The sequence below is a fragment of the Simochromis diagramma genome, unplaced genomic scaffold, assembly GCF_900408965.1.
Source record: "Simochromis diagramma unplaced genomic scaffold, fSimDia1.1 OVJJ01000536.1, whole genome shotgun sequence".
NCBI classification, from domain to species: domain Eukaryota; kingdom Metazoa; phylum Chordata; class Actinopteri; order Cichliformes; family Cichlidae; genus Simochromis; species Simochromis diagramma.
Genome location: NW_024387029.1, coordinates 1 through 17252, shown reverse-complemented (window position 1 = coordinate 17252; position 17252 = coordinate 1). Strand labels below are relative to the sequence as shown.

At 37.0% G+C, this 17252-nt stretch overlaps 1 protein-coding gene, 1 long non-coding RNA gene and 1 pseudogene across 3 annotated transcripts; 2 read left to right on the top strand and 1 right to left on the bottom strand.

The window, feature by feature from the left end:
- Positions 1-225: 225 nt before the first annotated feature.
- On the top strand, positions 226-14284 carry LOC120739457 (major histocompatibility complex class I-related gene protein-like). 2 transcript variants are annotated; one of them, XM_040041219.1, is made up of 5 exons: positions 8982-9135; positions 9954-10223; positions 10761-11039; positions 12971-13273; positions 13590-14284. In XM_040041219.1, the coding sequence occupies exons 1-5, from the start codon at positions 9090-9092 to the stop codon at positions 13619-13621; spliced, it is 930 nt and encodes a 309-aa protein (XP_039897153.1). In that variant the 5' UTR covers positions 8982-9089; the 3' UTR covers positions 13622-14284. The 2 variants fall into 2 exon arrangements, with proteins under 2 accessions (XP_039897154.1, XP_039897153.1); XM_040041220.1 differs by lacking the exons at positions 8982-9135; positions 9954-10223 and adding an exon at positions 226-510.
- Positions 4137-7753, top strand: LOC120739463 (annotated as a pseudogene).
- A 1414-nt stretch (positions 14285-15698) lies between the features above and the next one.
- LOC120739474 lies at positions 15699-17235 on the bottom strand. The gene is made up of 3 exons (XR_005697224.1): positions 16951-17235; positions 16615-16730; positions 15699-16222 (listed from the first exon to the last, which is right to left on the bottom strand). It is a non-coding gene; the product is annotated as an uncharacterized LOC120739474 (long non-coding RNA).
- Between the last annotated feature and the right edge of the window lie 17 nt (positions 17236-17252).

Genomic DNA, 17252 nt, shown 5'->3' with positions numbered 1-17252 from the left:
CTCCCAGGCCATTGTTCCTTCAGTGTGCTCGTTTCAGTCATTATGCAAATGACCATATATAAGGTTGGGGAAACCTGCAGGCAGCTGAGACTGAAGAAGTCACTTGGATGAGTGACGAAACATTTCTCCCACAAAACGCTACGTCCAGATGAACAGAATCAACTTTTGGAGAATCATATCTCTAATACTGTTTGTGCATCTGATTTATTTAGTAACATTATAAACATTGCCCTACAGTGAAACACTCACTGAAATATTTTGTTGCTGGATCCTCTGGAGCTCCAAACATCCCAGGACTTGTTGGTGTGCTGATGGTTGATGGCGTTCAGATGGGTTACTTCATAGCAGTAAGCAAGAAGATATTGGAACCAAGACGGGAGTGGGCGAGGAAAATTTTAGAAGAACACCCTAAGCATCTGCACTGGTACAAGCACAAGTGTTTTGAGGATCAGCCAAACTTCTTCAGAGAGCTGATTTCTAGTTTGAAACAGCAGTTCAATCAAAGTGAAGGTGCAGTATTTCTGTTATACCTTAACCTAAATGATAATGAAATATGAAATATACCACATCTCTTCTTACTTTAAGAAGAGATAATATTAGCTTTTGTCTTTAAAATGTTTTATTTTGCAACGGTTTTTCAGTTTCTTAGAATTTATAGCCTAGTTGTCAGACAGCTCCAAAGGGGTAATATTACAAAGCAAAATACTGAATGAAGTGCAGCTGTCCAGTTACAGTAGTGTAAACTTTATGTTGCATAGTCACAGGAATTCATATGTACTCATTTGGTGGTGAAAAAAAAAATATAAATGTTGTAATACTTCTGGAACTGAAGCTCCTACAACACAGATCACACACCAAAAATAGCTGTTCTATCAATGAAATTAATAAACTTTACCTTTGATCTCCTGAGAAACTAAAGAGATTTCCACATCTCCTTTAGACTGTGAGAGTAACCTTTTTATTTTTTAATGGACCCAGTTTAAATGCACAGCCATCAACTCACAGATTCATAGCAGAACCTAGAGCACACTCAGCCATAACATAATTAACTTGAATAAAAAATTTCATTTAAATCATTACATGTAAGTTTTCCATTTATTTTCTGATTTTCAATAGTGTTTCTTTTTCTGGTTTTATGTTATTCTTAGATTTTTATCACTTATCATCATCATGTGATAGTGTCTCTGAATTGAGCAGGTGGCACACATGGAGATAACTTTGTGTGTAAAAAGTTATGTGACCTCTGAATGCCTTTTTTTTTTTTACATGAGATTACACACAAAGCCCAGCTTAACAGAAAACCCGACAACACTTCAACTTGAAATAAAAAAAAAAGTCTCGTGAATATTAGTACTTACAGGTTTCATTATTCACAAGCATTGTATGTACAAATTTATTGAACGAGATCTTCTCAAAGTCCATGAGAACACGCTCCTCATATCACAGGTGAAACATGAACACACTAACACGCAAATTTTGCTGGAATCCATTGCGCTTTATATAAGTTCATAAATCACACCTATTGGCGACTGTCAAGCCTTTGAGTTGCCGAGCAGCTGAATAGGGAAATAATGTTGACGCGCCCGCTGTTTAAAACGTAAGTCAAAGTTCCAGGTTAAAACTCCTTTATTTGTTATCAAATCCTTAAAACCCGTAGAAAAACAGTGATCAAAAACATTCTAAGCTTGAGCGGTCAGCAAAAGTCGACTTCCCCCATCACCCACTCATTCACAAAAATTCCCTCAGGACGTGAACGGGTGATATAGCAATCACTATTACTATTACCGACACCATGTGACCCAAAGCTACGCCTATCCACAACAACACCAACACTCGAAAAACTTTCTGAAACATAGAGGACTTCCTGGATTTGGGGACACATTCTCCAATGCCTCTTTATGCCTCCGCAACATGAAGAACAAAGCATATACGCAGATATTTTTGCTGCTTCTCTTATGTTGTGATTTATTTGCAGGTAAGAACAACTTTTAAATCTTGGATCGCAGTCTGATCTCAGTACAATGTTTCTTTTCGTTTTTTTTTTTTTTTTTTTTTTTGCAACTCTGATTCTTTATCCTGGGTAGAATAAAAGTTTTCCCGTACACAGGTACAGAACTGCGTAGTTAAATAGTGTTCTCATAAATCTCATGCATGATTTAGCCTTTTAAAGGCGTTTTGTAAAGAATGAATATTAATAATGCTCCCATTTGTTTACACACATTTATTTTAGACCAATGTTGGTCATTACTGATTATTTTTAATCAGTGCTGTGACAAACACATCAAATATCTCAACCAGATCGTATTTCTTTATCAACATTTAAAAATGTTACACAGTCCTGTCAGTTCATGTAATGACATTTTTCCTGCAAATTAAATGAGAAATCACAGTGACTGGATCATATTTGCATAAAAGAAGTGAAAGGCAGGGTGGAATAGACGGAGACGAGTGTCAGGAATGATTTGTGCCAGAAGAATGACACCAAAAGGGAAAGGTTTACAAGATGGAATTAAGATTGAAAAAATATCGTTGACATTAAAAATGTATTTTTTAAGGGTTCAGGTCAAGTCAGGTCATTTTAAATTTTATCTATAATCCCTTTGTAAATCATGTTCACTAAAGTCTATTTACGAATATAAGTAAAGACATTGCACTTAAAAAACACATTGAACATTGGCAATTCCTTTTTGGTACATTTTATGGTTTGGAGATGGAAAGTCAGCAGGGAGCCTGGAGGTAACAGTTAACATTGGGAATTTTATGGTCTGATCAGGGCCGTGCAGAGAGGTTTAAAGGGGCGGGTGCTCAAAGTTAAAAAGGGGCACATTGAACCAGGCTGAATAACAACAACACACATTCATCAAGAATCTAATATGGGAAGGGCAGGGCTGTGTTGATCTGAGACTGTAGACATTAAAAAGTCCATAGGAGAGATGGTAGCTGATTAAACAAGTGTCATGAGATAATAACAAAATGCAAAGATTGGTGACAGTGCTTGGAACCATAAGGCAACAAAAAACTGTGAGAAATAAATTAGGCTCTGCCTGTGAATCACTCTTTGCTTCTCTTCTTCCTTCCATCCCATCATTTCATATATCACTCTCCACTTGCTGTCTATCTGAGAACAAGGCACAACTTGTTATTGCAATAAACTATAATCTAATTATCCACACCTAACAACTCTTGCACTTAATCTATAATAAAATGATGACAGAAAAATGTTATAGCACTGCCTTTAGTAGCCTCACACAGCTCCTGCTGTTTCCTCCTCATGTCCTTACCAGCCATGTCTGCACAATGTTATATCATGAGTAATATTTGTTTTAAAAATCCATCTAAATAAAACACACACATGCACGCACACACAGTGACATTTTAGACCTTCTTCAGAATACTGTATATACTATGGGCATCATGGTGCTGATCCAGAATCCTTACATTATTATTTATTACTAGAGCTACAATAATAAAGCAATGAGGAGGGGGAAGTAATAAATATGAAATAATGTATTTATGATGATTCCATTTGTTTCACTATCCACTCTGTGCGGGGGCAAAGCTTATTACATCTTTAAACTGTAGAGATACAATAATTTTACTGCTGTAAAATCCAAATTTTGTCTTATTTAAAATATAAATCTAATATAATCTGCTTCTTAATGTATGTTCTTTAAAATACAGCGTGTGTTTTTTAATATCTATAGTCAAAATGCCCGGGCTAATTTTCTGTCCCAGTCCAGCCCTGTAAGCAGCTCATCTGCAGTCTGGTGTTACCTACATCTTCCTATTCAGAAGGCAGAATTTCAGAGTTCTGAGTACAATCGAAAGCACCACGACTGCAGTTTTTGTGTTGGATGTAAAAGGCGCACATGACGCTGTGACGTAGGCTAGAATCATGGCAGCAGTCAATGACGGTCCAGGCGTGGGATTTCTCTCGTGGAAATATGCGCATTATCTTTTCCTGTCTATTGGTAGGTGGCACAGTGCACTTGTGGCAAGTAAGCAAGCTAGAAGACTGGCAAAGTTATGGAAGCAACACATTAACAAGAGAATTCTGAGTAAAACCAAAGTTACTTTCCCTAGTAACTAGTTACTTTGAAAGTAACGAGTAACTTGAAGTAACTGAGTAACTTTTGATAGAAGTAACTAGTAATGTAACTAAGTTACTATTTTAAAGTAACTTACCCAACACTGAAAATAACATAATGTGATCTGCTACTTCATGCACACGTGAAGAGAAAAGAAGAAAAGAAAATAAGAACAGTGAACGAAGCAGAGAAAAAGGTGAACCTTCCACACTGTCCATTAGTTGATAGACTGTTTTATGTGCCAGTAACTGTATGTCCTTCTATGTTTGTTTCTGTAATGCTCACATCTCACTGGTTTCCTGCAGTTATTGTCACTATGTCTTTTTTTAGGTGTTCATATTTTCCAGAGTATGAATGGCTGTAACTGGGATGACGAGACTGGACAAATTAATGCGTTCAATCAGTACGGTTATGATGGAGAAGACTTTCTAACATTCGACCCGCAGCGACTGACATGGATTGCTCTAAAACCACAGGCTGTCATCACCAAACTGGGATGGGATGGTGAAGAAGATCAATTAAAATGCAATAAGAACTTTTATGTCCACGAATGCCCTGAGTTTTTGAAGAAGTAGGTTCAGTATGGGAAAAACTTTTTGCAGACAGCAGGTAGAATTAAAGAATCTGGTGTAGAAAAATAAAATAAATTATATGACAATTTAAATACAATGTAAAACCTTCCTAGCTTTATCTTTTTTCAGTTCTTCCATCAGTGTCTCTCCTCCAGAAGTCTTTATCCTCTCCAGTCAGCTGCCACGCTACAGGTTTCTATCCTGACAGAGGTTTGATGTTCTGGAGGAAAGATGGAGAAGAGCTCCATGAAGGTGTAGATCCAGGAGAGATCCTCCCCAACAATGATGGGACCTTCCAGATGAGTATTGATCTGAATGTTTCATCAGTCACACCTGAAGACTGGGAGAGGTACGACTGTGTGTTTCAGCTCTTTGGTGTAAACGAGGACATCACCACCAAACTGGACAAAACCCTGATCAGGACCAACTGGGGTAAGACTGGATCCTGGAATGGTTATGAATCATTTTTACAGAGTAGCCATTGATTTTAAAAAGTGAATACTCTGTCACACCAACCCTTTGCATGTCCTCCTTCACTACATCAATTTTCCTTTTCCTTCTGGTGGCACCTCCATCTTCAACATCTGTTGTCTAATGTTCTCTGCTGGAGGTTTCTTCCTGTTAAAAGCTGTTTTTAACATATACGATCAATTGAGTGTTATCAAGTCTTGATAATGGTGTAAGGGTTTTACATTAAAATATTAAGTTTCTTGAGATGATGCTGGATAAGCTGACCTTTGTCACACTGGTGTTCACCAATCCAATCAAACAATTCTATTATCAATTCATAAAGAACAATTACTAACAAATCAGTAAGATGCTTCACTTAAAATGGAACACAAATGGTAGATAACTGAAGTAAGCAAAAAGTAATGAAATACTATAAGTATGGTTTATCTTCAGCGTGCACAAGAAGATTAAGTACATTGGAGTATTAACTGAGTTTTAATGGTTTTCTGTTGCCTCCAGTTTTGTCAGATGCATCAACTATGAGGTCCTTACTGAGTCATTCCTCACTTGTTCTTTATAACACAGAGCAAAAATGTGTGGGATTACTAAAGTGTTTCCATATTTTGTTCAATAGGGAAGCCCGCTCACATTATACCTACAGCGGTTGTTCTAGCTATCGGCCTCATTGCAGCTGTTGCAGCTGTGGCGGTTGTCGCATACAAAAGAAAGAAAGGTGAGTGATCTCAGTTGGAGAAACATTACATTTAGTTTTTGAATTTGTGTTTAATCCATACTGACACATTTAACATTAGTTCCAAACACGTACAGCCTGAAAGAGTAGCGTATACGTGTATATATATAAGAGTTTACGTTTCAGAGCCACAGAGAGATTAATATATGACACCTGACTGATAATGTGAGAAGCATCAGTGTAATAGATAAGTACAGAGCTGATCTTCATTGCTGTGCAGAACACAAATTATTGAAATCTCTACCTGTGAACTACATTCGAGGAAAAGAGTTTGCTCATGTGGAACAGCGTAGAACATATTACTGCTGGCATTTAGAATGAAAAGCACACTTCAAAAAACAAGCTTCGTGTTCCTGTGATGCTTAATGCTTTTAAGGAGTAGTGATGAGATTTTGTGTCATGTGACCTTTAGTCATGTGTCTGCCAATCATTTCTCAGTTTGAGTTAAAAACAAAAACTGAAACAGCTCGTGATTGTTGCGGTAAAAAAAAATTTCTTGGTGGTACTTTCCCTCATGTTCCACCATGCTCAGCATGTGATATTTATGCTTCTTGATAATGTGACTTCCCTATTCATATTTCTGCTTGCCTGACTCTTTATTGCATGTTTAGCTAGAAAGCTAGTGTGTTTGCTAACAGAAATCATGAATCACTGTACATTATAGAAAATATCAGCTTTATCTTTGTGTTCTTACAGCTCCTGCCAATGCCTCTGAACAGTCTGAGACACTAAATCCACAAACATGACCATCCTTCACGCAGTTCTGCGCTCTGCATGACTTTGCTCTGGCTGTTTCAGTTCTTCCACAGTTTAAAGTTTTACATTTTATATACAGTACTTATCAAAATACCCAACAGGTAACATGATACATCATAAAAAGTTTTTTGTTGTTTATTTTAAAGGCACACACTGCAATAAATGTATGTGCCTCAAATGAAGCTCAAATATTGATATAGTATCATTTCAAAAATATAATTTATCTTGGTTCATTTAACTTTAGGGGTGTGACCTCTTCTGGATGTTTATATGTTTACTTTTTGTGTAGTTAACAGTCAAATATTTGTCACCCTTTATTAAATCTAATGTATAATAATTCATGCATTACATGTATAATCGTTTCATGTAATGAATTTGACATTTACATTCAGTTAGAGAATTTATATGTTATGTCTGATCATTGGTCATATCACCTGCATGGGACAGATGGCTTATAAATCACTCTGGGTCTGCTTTGGCATAAAGCCCAGTTCACACTTACCGTAACTTTTTATAATTATTTGAACATTTAATGTCTTCTAAACAAGAAGACATTCTCTCCTTACTTTTTCATGTATTCAGAAATATTCTGTATTGATGTGCAAAACCTTTTATCTGTAAAACATTCATATGTTTGAGCTACATGTTGATGTCATGGTCCTGAGTCTGTGACTCAGTGGTTTTGGTTTTGGTTATTATTATCTTGTTCTTAAGGTTAATTCTTGTTTTCATGTTCTTTGGGGTTGGGTTCTGGTTATATTTTGAGCAACTTCTGTTCTGTGTTTCTGCCCGCCCTGGTCCCATGTCTCTGTGTTTGTCTGTGTTCAGTCTGTGTGTTTCCTGTTTTACTTTGAAGGTCAGTGTCTCAGATTAATGCATTCTGTTTTGCTTCCCTCGGTTCTTGTCAGGTTTGATTGCTCCCAGCCGTGCTTCTCTTGTGTCTCTCCTTTCTTTGTTACTGCCTTTGTATTTAAGCCTTGTGTTCTCTGTGCTTAGTTGTCAATGTCTCATCCCTGGAACTGTGTGTGTGTGTGTGTTTCCCTGTGTTTCCTTGTGTCTCTGTTTAGCATTCCCAATCTAGTGTTGTATTCTGTATTGTTGTTAAGCCTGCAATAAAGCAGTGATCTTTGAGTTCAGTTCTTTTTCCGAGAGTTTTGCATTTGCAATGACCCAGTGTTTTGTTTGTTATTATTATTGTTGATTTATTTATTTATTATGTTTGGGTCCTTTTCCTGCAAAACACAGCTGTTCCATGACACAACCAAATGATAAAGCAATGATAAATAATTTCTTTTATTGTGGCACATGATTTTTTTTCCATCTTAAAGAGTTGAAAGTGAATTGTTTAGTTATTTTTAAGAAAAAAAAAAAAGGTCAAACAGGCTCAAATGAGAAAATTGAAATATACATCTTGGTAGATGACTTTCATTTCACAAATGGAAAGAAAAAGTTTATCTTTCATTTAATGGCTTACGTCTGTGAGCCCTTCAAGGACCTTAAGGTTTTCAGTTCAGTTGCATGAGCCTGGTATGCTTGCCCTGTGCTGCAGTATGGGCAGGTTTTTGCCACAGCATTAACATTTTTACATCTGTCGAAAATCACTACATCTGTAAAAATTTAAGACGACAGTATACTATAAACATGACACGTACCATACTATAATCCTATGAGGACTAAAGCTTCACTAAAAACACATCACACTTATTGAAAGAGGAGGAAAGAATGGTCTCAGTGTGAGCTGGATAATAGAAGATTACAGAAAGACCTGTATAAGTGTATCAGTAAATTTATGCCATATGTACTTTGAATTCAGGTGATTGGACACAGGAATAATGTGTAATTTTCAATTATTCAGTTTTTTTTTTTAAATTATTAATCCTGCCTGGACTCTCTTGTAGTGTTGCTAGTTACAGATTCTTCATATAACACCAGCAGCTAAACTCATGCAAACTCCATATCTTCTGTTACTTTCTGCATCTGCACGGCTGAGGGGAGCCGAGTATCCATCATTTGACTCCACTGCTGTTCAGAGCCTTTCAGTTCTTTTAGTCCCAACAAGCTTTCTGACATCTTTCTGTCACTTGCTCAGAGATTTGTCCTTACCCATGCCTGCTTGGGGCTTTTTATTTCAGCATAGAGCATTGATAAAAAGTTGGTTGTAAAATGACACGCCATCTCTTAACAGTGAAAAGTCTGTGGGAACTAAAAACAAAGACAGCTTAAAGACGACATGATATAAGTGAAAATAATCTCCCTTTTGCGTTTCTTCTGCCAGCTGTAGGTGGAGCCCACAGCTGGCTGGAAACTGTGGGCCGTCTGAGAGTAAGAGCAAATATAATTGTTTAGTTTGGAGGACTTATTTCATCAGAGAGTTGATCTGGTGGGTGACAGTTTGAATCTAGCACAGTTCCAAGTCAAGTCCATCGTATTTTCAAAGTCTGAAGATCCTCGAGCTTTAACCATACAGAAAGGATGAAGTTATTTATGTTGCTTCTCTTCTGCCCTGCTGTATTTGCAGGTAAAAAAAACCCATTTAATCAAATCTGTAAACAGCAGCATATTTGTTTTGCTTTTGTAGGTAGTTCATAGACTCTGTATCAATGCTCATTCAATCAATTTATGAGAATATAAAACAGGATAAATATATATTTTATCATGTGTATGAATTTTACTGGTTTCACAACTCTTTTTCATTACTATCATAAATGGTACAGATGAAAAGGTTTGATGTAAAAAGTGTGAAAGAAGTCAGGTTTTCTTATATAAAAGGTTCAAATCAGATTTATCTCATTAAAGTAGTTTTTAAAGATTTAGGCTGATTATTATCAATATTTTTGTAGTTCAGAAAAGGGAAAACTTTTATTTTCTTTACTCACAGAGGTTTATTACCTATCAGCTAGTCAGAGTCCAGTGGAACCAAATATGCCGTAGAGGTGGTTTCACTCAGCAGCCAATCACATTCACATGCCCTCTGATCCCAACAGTCTGTGATATTTGATTGTGAAATGTAAATAAATTGTTTGTATAGTTGCAATTATGTCTTATTTTGAATGAAGCCACTTTAATACTCCAGTTAACTAACAACGTCATCCACATCTTTGTCAAAATATAAATAACATTAAGATTTTCTTCTGTCACATTGTGTCCTTACATGCTCACACACACACACATACGCAGACACACACACACACACACACACTCCTACTCACATCACTTTTACTGATTCTCATACGAGAATGCGTTCACCAAATCATACTGAATGCATCACATTTCACACTCTATTTGTATGTTTTATTGACTTATATACTAACAATATAAACATTGTTCGCCCCACAGAGAGACACTCACTGAAGTATTTCATCACGGCATCTTCTGGAAACCCAAACATCTCAGAGTTTATGGGTGTTGGGATGGTTGATGGCGTCGAGGCGGGTTACTGTGACCTCAGAAACAGGATATTGGAAATAAAACAGGACTGGGCGAAGAAAATAGTAGACAAAGACCCTCAGCAGTTACAGTATTACACTCATGTGTGCTTTGAGAATCTGCCACCCTTCTTCACAGATACAATATGCACTGTGAAGCAGGATTTCAACCAAACTGGAGGTGTGATATTTTATGTTATTCCTTACACCAGTCAGTACAAATTATACAAATGCCTACACAAAAATGATTTAAGTAAATTAATTTTGTTTTTTTTTTTTTTTTTAATTGTGTAATTAAAGATCTTAAGTCTTAAAAATGTACTTCTCCATTGAATCCAGGAATCATCAAACCTTGTAGATGTGAACATACTTAAAACTGTGATAAAACAATCAATTATAATCACTGTTGTTTGTCCTGCGCTTAACAATTGTATCTTAACAGTTGTTCTGATTCTTATAATTTGTCATCTAGATGTCTACTCCTGGGTTAAATTAGTTTCTGTCTCTTGTCCTTCATCTTTTATTTTTGAGGTATCACATCAAGTTAATTTGTACATGTTACAGCATTTCAGCTATCTTCCTTTAGTCATGCTAATAAAAAGTTGACAGATCAGCTCAGATCTGAGCATAGCTCAAACCTTGAAAAATAGCAGTGATTCACGAAATGAATAATATTAACAAGTTCATTTTAGTGTGTGTTTTGTTTCTCTTTCTTCAGGTGTCCACTTCTTACAGAGGATAGATGGCTGTGAATGGGATGAAACCACTGGCAAGGTGACCGGATTGACACGTTTTGGGTATGATGGAGAGGACTTTATTGAGCTTGATCTAAAGACACTGACATGGATCGCACTGAAACCAGAGGCTGTCAATACCAAAATAAGATGGGATGCTGACAGAGCTGACCTGAGAGACGCTCAATACTTTCTCAATGTGGTTTGTCCAACTTGGCTGAAGACAGTTTGGAACACTGCAAGAAGTTCCCTGCAGAGAAAAGGTAAAATTACATGACCCAAAGCATTTTCATGGATGCAGTAGTCTGCAGTGTTTTTATATTATATGCAGTAGTTTATGTTAAAATATATGTATAAAAATAGTTATCTCTGAAAAAATGTATAGGTTGACTATTACATCCTCAGCCTAGACTTAAGAGGATTGTAATTTTCCATTCTTTCAATCCCAAGATTCCCGAACAAAGTTTAAACAACAGTTCTCAAACCTATGCTAACAACCAAAAAGCAGGAGAAAAAGGATTTCGTCCAAAGAGCTTCTCACTCCCTTTAGTTGCTAGATTCTGATCATGCTGCCTACACAAACATTTTATTCAACTTTTACAATATTTTCTGGCTCACTTTGCCTCCCAAAGAGATATGGAGAGGTAAAGGGGGATGTCATACAGATGCTACAGACAGATGAAAAATAAAAGTAGCACTAACAAGTAAAGCACAAAGGACACGGAGAACACCAGAAGGTCACACAGAAGGTAAAACAGTGTGACACCTGTGAGGCTCAGGGAGAAGACTATATCCACACAGTGTGGAGTGAACTCTGGTGAAACCAGTGAGGGTGTGGCAGACAATCACACAGGAGGGAAACTAGACACAGGTGCAGACAATCAGCGAATCAGAGGTGGGAAGTAAAGCCACAGGAGACAGGCAACCCTACTTTTCACATTTCCAGACTGCAACTGATTGACTCGACCGACTCTTCCCGTTGTGTCTTACTCCCAGTAGAGATCTCAGGGGAGCAGAAGCAGCAGGCATTTATCAATATAAAAAAATCTTTCACTCAAAGCCTCATTTTAATTTGATAACAGTTGAATATAACACGTGGAACAACTGTATCATAAACAGTTTTATTATAGCACAACCTCAGCTCTATTTCATCATCTCATGTGTAACAGAGCTCAGGCCATTTTCACAACTTGACAGTGTGAAAAATGATCATACTGGAGAGGAGTGATGCACAGGTGGGGGCGACATCCAGGCTGAGAGAAATTTGCCCGAGTGTTTGGAATTTTTTGCTGAGGACTGTTACGCTGGTTTATATCAATCTGAACAGATTAATTGACGCTTATTTTGGATTGCAGACTTTGGACTTGGAAGCTGGAAAGTGGAGTCAGTGTGGGAGGGTTGGGCAGACTAACATGATAGGGAAGGAGGTGGAGAGCTATAACAGCAGTTATGGAGCTGAGCGATGAGGAGGTATATGGGAGTAATACAGAGGTAAATGAGCAGCAGGAGGTGGTGAGAGGAGGTGGATACTGGATGGCCAATGACAGAAAGAGAAACAAGGAGCAGGAGGCTAGGCTGGAAGGTAGAGACAGTAAGAGTTGGGAGGATGTGGTGAAGAAGTCAAAGCTGGAATCCCTTCTTGTGTTGAGCTTCCAGGGTAATGGAGAAAAACAGGTGGAAAAGGCGACAAAGCTTGCGAGTGTAGGTAGTGTAGTCAAAGTATAAAGAAGTGTGAAAGTTGGAGTGCAGAGAGTGAGTGGGAGTAAGGAGATGATAACAGGAGTCCCCTTTAGTGTTAACACAGCAGCATTTTGGTTTTGGTGTCAAACCAAAATGCTTGAACAGTGGAGGGGAAGGTAGTGCTGCCTACTGAGGATGTGAGACGATGAAGCAAGAGGCCGATTTCCCACAGTGGACAACCTTAAACCCATTTCTTTTGTTTTGGTGCCTCCCACCAGAGGTCCAAGTGGAGCTGTGGAGCCAGCAGGTGTTTAACAAAATAACACATTTCTGTTTCATAGCCTCAAGTTAAAGTAATGTCAGTTAAATATGACGTGTGGAAATACTGCAAATTGCGTTTTTCCTTAACTGTTCGCATTTCCTTTCCTTATCTGTTTTTCCTTTCTCAACTTTCAATACTACTTTCATCCTGTGTTCACTCACTCTACACAACTTCTGTCTTCCTCCTCTCCAGTTCTTCCATCAGTGTCTCTCCTCCAGAAGACTCCCTCCTTTCCAATCAGCTGCCACGCTACAGGTTTCTGTCCTGGCAGAGCTGTGATGTTCTGGAGGAAAGGTGGGGAGGAGATTCATGAAGATGTTTATCTTGGAGAAATCCTCCCCAACAATGATGAGACCTTCCAGATGAGTGCTGACCTGAGCGTATTATCAGTCACACCTGAAGACTGGGGAAGGTACGACTGTGTCTTTCAGCTCTCTGGTGGTGTGGACATCATCACAAATCTGAATGAAAGCATTATCAGGACCAACTGGAAAGGTGAGAAAAACATATTTGAGTAATTTAGTTTGTTGATACTGTGGATTGTCTAAACTGTGAGGCTTGAATCTTTCTTCCTGGCTTCTTTTTTCATTATTAATATTACTTTGGGAATAACTGATGGAGATCCAAGCTGGGCTGGAAAATATGTACATTCTTCGAGGCTGTTAATGCTGTTAATATTCTTAAGATTAAGAAAAAAAAAACGTATTTTTTTTAGTCTGTGAGTTAAAAAAACTTCCACTAATGTTTCATACAAAAGCCATTCCACGATCAGTGGACTAACTGAAATTGTTTTATTTTTTTAACCCTCCAGCTCCTGTCAGTGTCACTGAACTCTCTGTGTGACTGAATCAACATCACGTAGACAAACACAGCACCCTACAACCGAGGATACACGCCTCCAGTTAGACAAGTTTAGAGAACCGAAGATTCATGGTTATTTTATTAGTGATTTTTCTAAATAACAGTTTTTAAATTTCTAGTAATTTTTAATACCATCATATGATCATTCAGTTGTTACTGAAAGAGACAAGTCAGAATCTGTAATATCCATTTCAGTCAAATTAATCTATTTCATCCATATTAACAACGTTTAGTAGTTTTCAGTTTGAGTTTGAGAACTCAGAAACATCGAACTGTCCCGTGTGTCTCCAACACTGCCTGTTCGCCTGTGTGGGTATTAAAAGGTCGCTCTACATTTATTATGTTCTTAAGTGTCAAACCAGAGCCTGACCCACTGCTTTCAGCTGGATCAGCTGGCCAAAGGTTTTTGGCAGTGTCATGCAACTCTTTGCTTAAAGTTGTTTTATTTTCCAATAAAATGAATTTATGATTCCCCCAATATTTACCAAAATGTTATGAGTGTATATCTGTGCCACGAGTGTGTATCTCAATAATGATATGCAGATGAGATGCAATTATGCCCCTTCTGGCTGCCTTGATAATTATTTTATTCAACTTAATGTCAAATATGACGGCCTTGCAATTATTTTCAAAATTTAGTGATAATCATCAGCCAGAAAACTCAAAGCATAAAAATGTGACAGAAATCAGGGATTTTTGGGGGGATACTGTCCTGTGTTTTGTTGCTCACATAAAAATGGTTTTCAGTCATTTTTCATTCAAATACAAATAAATAAAAATGATAAATCTCTTAACTACTGTATTTGTTTTCTTTATTGACTTTTTTTTAAAAGCTCTATTAAAATGTTTGTAGAAGCATTAAGGGCTAAACTGCAAATACACAACCTTATTAATTTTTGTTCAATTTTCTAAAAAAGTGAAAAAGACAGAAAGATGTTTATCATCGTAGAGAAATGAACGCCCCTGATATATTTGTAAGAAAAAAGAAACGTCTCAAGTAAAAATAATTTTGTAGAACAGGTTAAATGTTGTTGTTAGGCCTTAAATCTACATATCAGCAGACACTGATCAACAAACGTGTTTTGTGTTGTGCGAACTTCAGATTTTTATTTTTAAAGAGCTTTTTTCTCTTTTAGAACAAAACAAATATTTGGACATTGTGTAGGTTTTTTATGCAGTAAGTGCATATGTGATAATTTCTTTATAAATGCACACAAAATGTCACATGCGTGGATAAATGTCCTCGGCACTGCTGTAGGTGAACGAGGCAGCCGATCACATGCATGTAATTAAGCTCTTTCCCAGAAGGCGTCACTGCTGAGCTTTCTAACAGCGGAGGCGTTGATTAAAGCTCAACCGGAAAATGGCACTTTGTACACACTGTACAAATGCTTACGGCAATTTTACAGCCTTTTCACTTTTCTGTTTACTGCGTGTAGTTTATAATGAGCCCATGGATGCTGTCTGGTCTGCTGATCTCGAGCATGCTTTTTGACCACTCTGCATTTTCTGAACTTCTCTGTTTCCCTGTCACAAAGTGACGTGGCGAGCATAAAAGTGGACTGACTGAGGCAGACTTCCTCAGAGATATAGACGGACAGAGGTTCACCAATCACTTAAAAACTGTTTTTATAAATTCTACAGAACAATTTCAAAATTCTGTTTCTCAAAATTGTGAAGGTTTTGAATATCTCATCAACTAAAGTTCAAGAAAAAGAGATCACGTGGAAGAACTGAACATGATTTATTGTGATAGAGAAATGAATGTATTTCGCGAATAGACTGAGATGAACCATCATGGCAGAACAGAATTGCAGGGGTGAGAGGATTTAGGACAAGATGTCCCCCTGAAATCTAGGAGCTGTTGGTAAAGATGAAAACCAAGGCTTGGATGGAGTTCAATGATTTGTAATGATATAATTCTTAATCCAAATAGAATTTACCACGTAGTCTGTAAACTGCCCCCATCGTTTGTCATTATTCCATTAAGAAAATAAACAATTGATTTTACAGTTTAGATTTATATTTTCCATTTTATTTTTCTCTGTTGCATATTCTGTAAACATTTTATTATGTGCATATAATCTGTTTCTCATTAAAATTTAATGAAAAACAGATTTTAAGAATTCAAAACAGTTGTAACTGTTTTTAATGTTTTGAATTCTTAAAATACATATTAATCAGCGATAATCTTTCCTGCATCCTTAGAAAACAAAAACTTCTGTCCAAAACCAATGATCAATAACCCAAGCAAACAATAAAATATTAGAATACCAAGTCAAAAATATGAACATTAAAATGATCCATTGTGGTAAAGACAGGAATTGCTCACAGTAGAACAAAAACATGAGTAACAGATGACAAACCTTTATGAAATTTAACACTAATGATGTCTAATTGAAGTTGGAGAACTACTTGGATTATTCAGAAATTTTAATTTTCCTTATGTCATCAGTCAAAAATCATTTCTCACAGATCCAGGTCTTGGATACAGAAGATTGTGATCGTGTCCATTTTTCCTTAATTTCACAGCATACTGCAGAAAAACCATGAACAGGATCCTGCTGGCCTGGTGCCCAAAACCTGTTGGATAAAAAAAAAATATATTAAACTAGACTAAAATCATGTCAATTGTCACATTTATATAACTATGACTCTCTATAAGCATTTTCCAGATTTCTGTCGCAATTGACCTGCTTTAGACTTTTCTCTGAGTCTCATCATGTACATTAACAGTTTTCAAGTTTTTCATGAATATTAAATCTTCATACTCTTAAATCTTAGAATAAAAAGAAGGCAGAGCTGACTCTCTGCTCTTTGAAAATATTTTCTCAGCTGTTTACAGACATCGGTTTTAAATGTGGGTCATATATTCGGTTGCTGATGTAATGTATTGCCATTCTGTCTTCCAACACATGGAGGTATTAAATAATAACTTTTTGGTTTTGGTTTTAATTTAAAGGAAAATGTCTCACGCCTCTGTCAGCGGGGATCCATCCACCCATTCCCATTCATGTTCCCCAGTTTTACTTTTGTAACCGGCTGTCAGACCAATCCAGGAGTCTCCTCTCATATTCAGTTCAATAAATTCCTAATTGAAATCAGACATAAATATTTCGGCCAGTCATAATTCAGTACTTCTGTTGTAGTAATATCATGTTGTGAATTTGTCTGAAAGAAAAACTAAATGAGATGAAACATTTCAGTTCACTTCTCTTGTCCTTTATAGAATAGATAGATCAATAGACAGTAGATGGACAGATGGTTAAAACACAGAACTTCTGGCAGTTGCATCAAACAAACACACCCACCTGTTCCTCTTTGTTGTTTATGATCACCAGATTGGCTCCTCTGGACTGACAGTCTGCCTTGCTGTCAGACCAAATTTTCCTCCCAGTGGATATAAAGTAACAGCTCATTCCAAATTTGGCCCAATCGACAGGACACTTCACTTAAAGTCAGACACATGATACAAAAACAGATTTCACATTTTTATCCTTCTATTGCTTGTGTGTGTTGTGACATGTGCAGGCTTGTGAACAGGAAGACTTAGTGAATCTTAATGACATCATTAAGTGAAAAAAAAACACCAGACTGTAAAAGTGCACTTGTC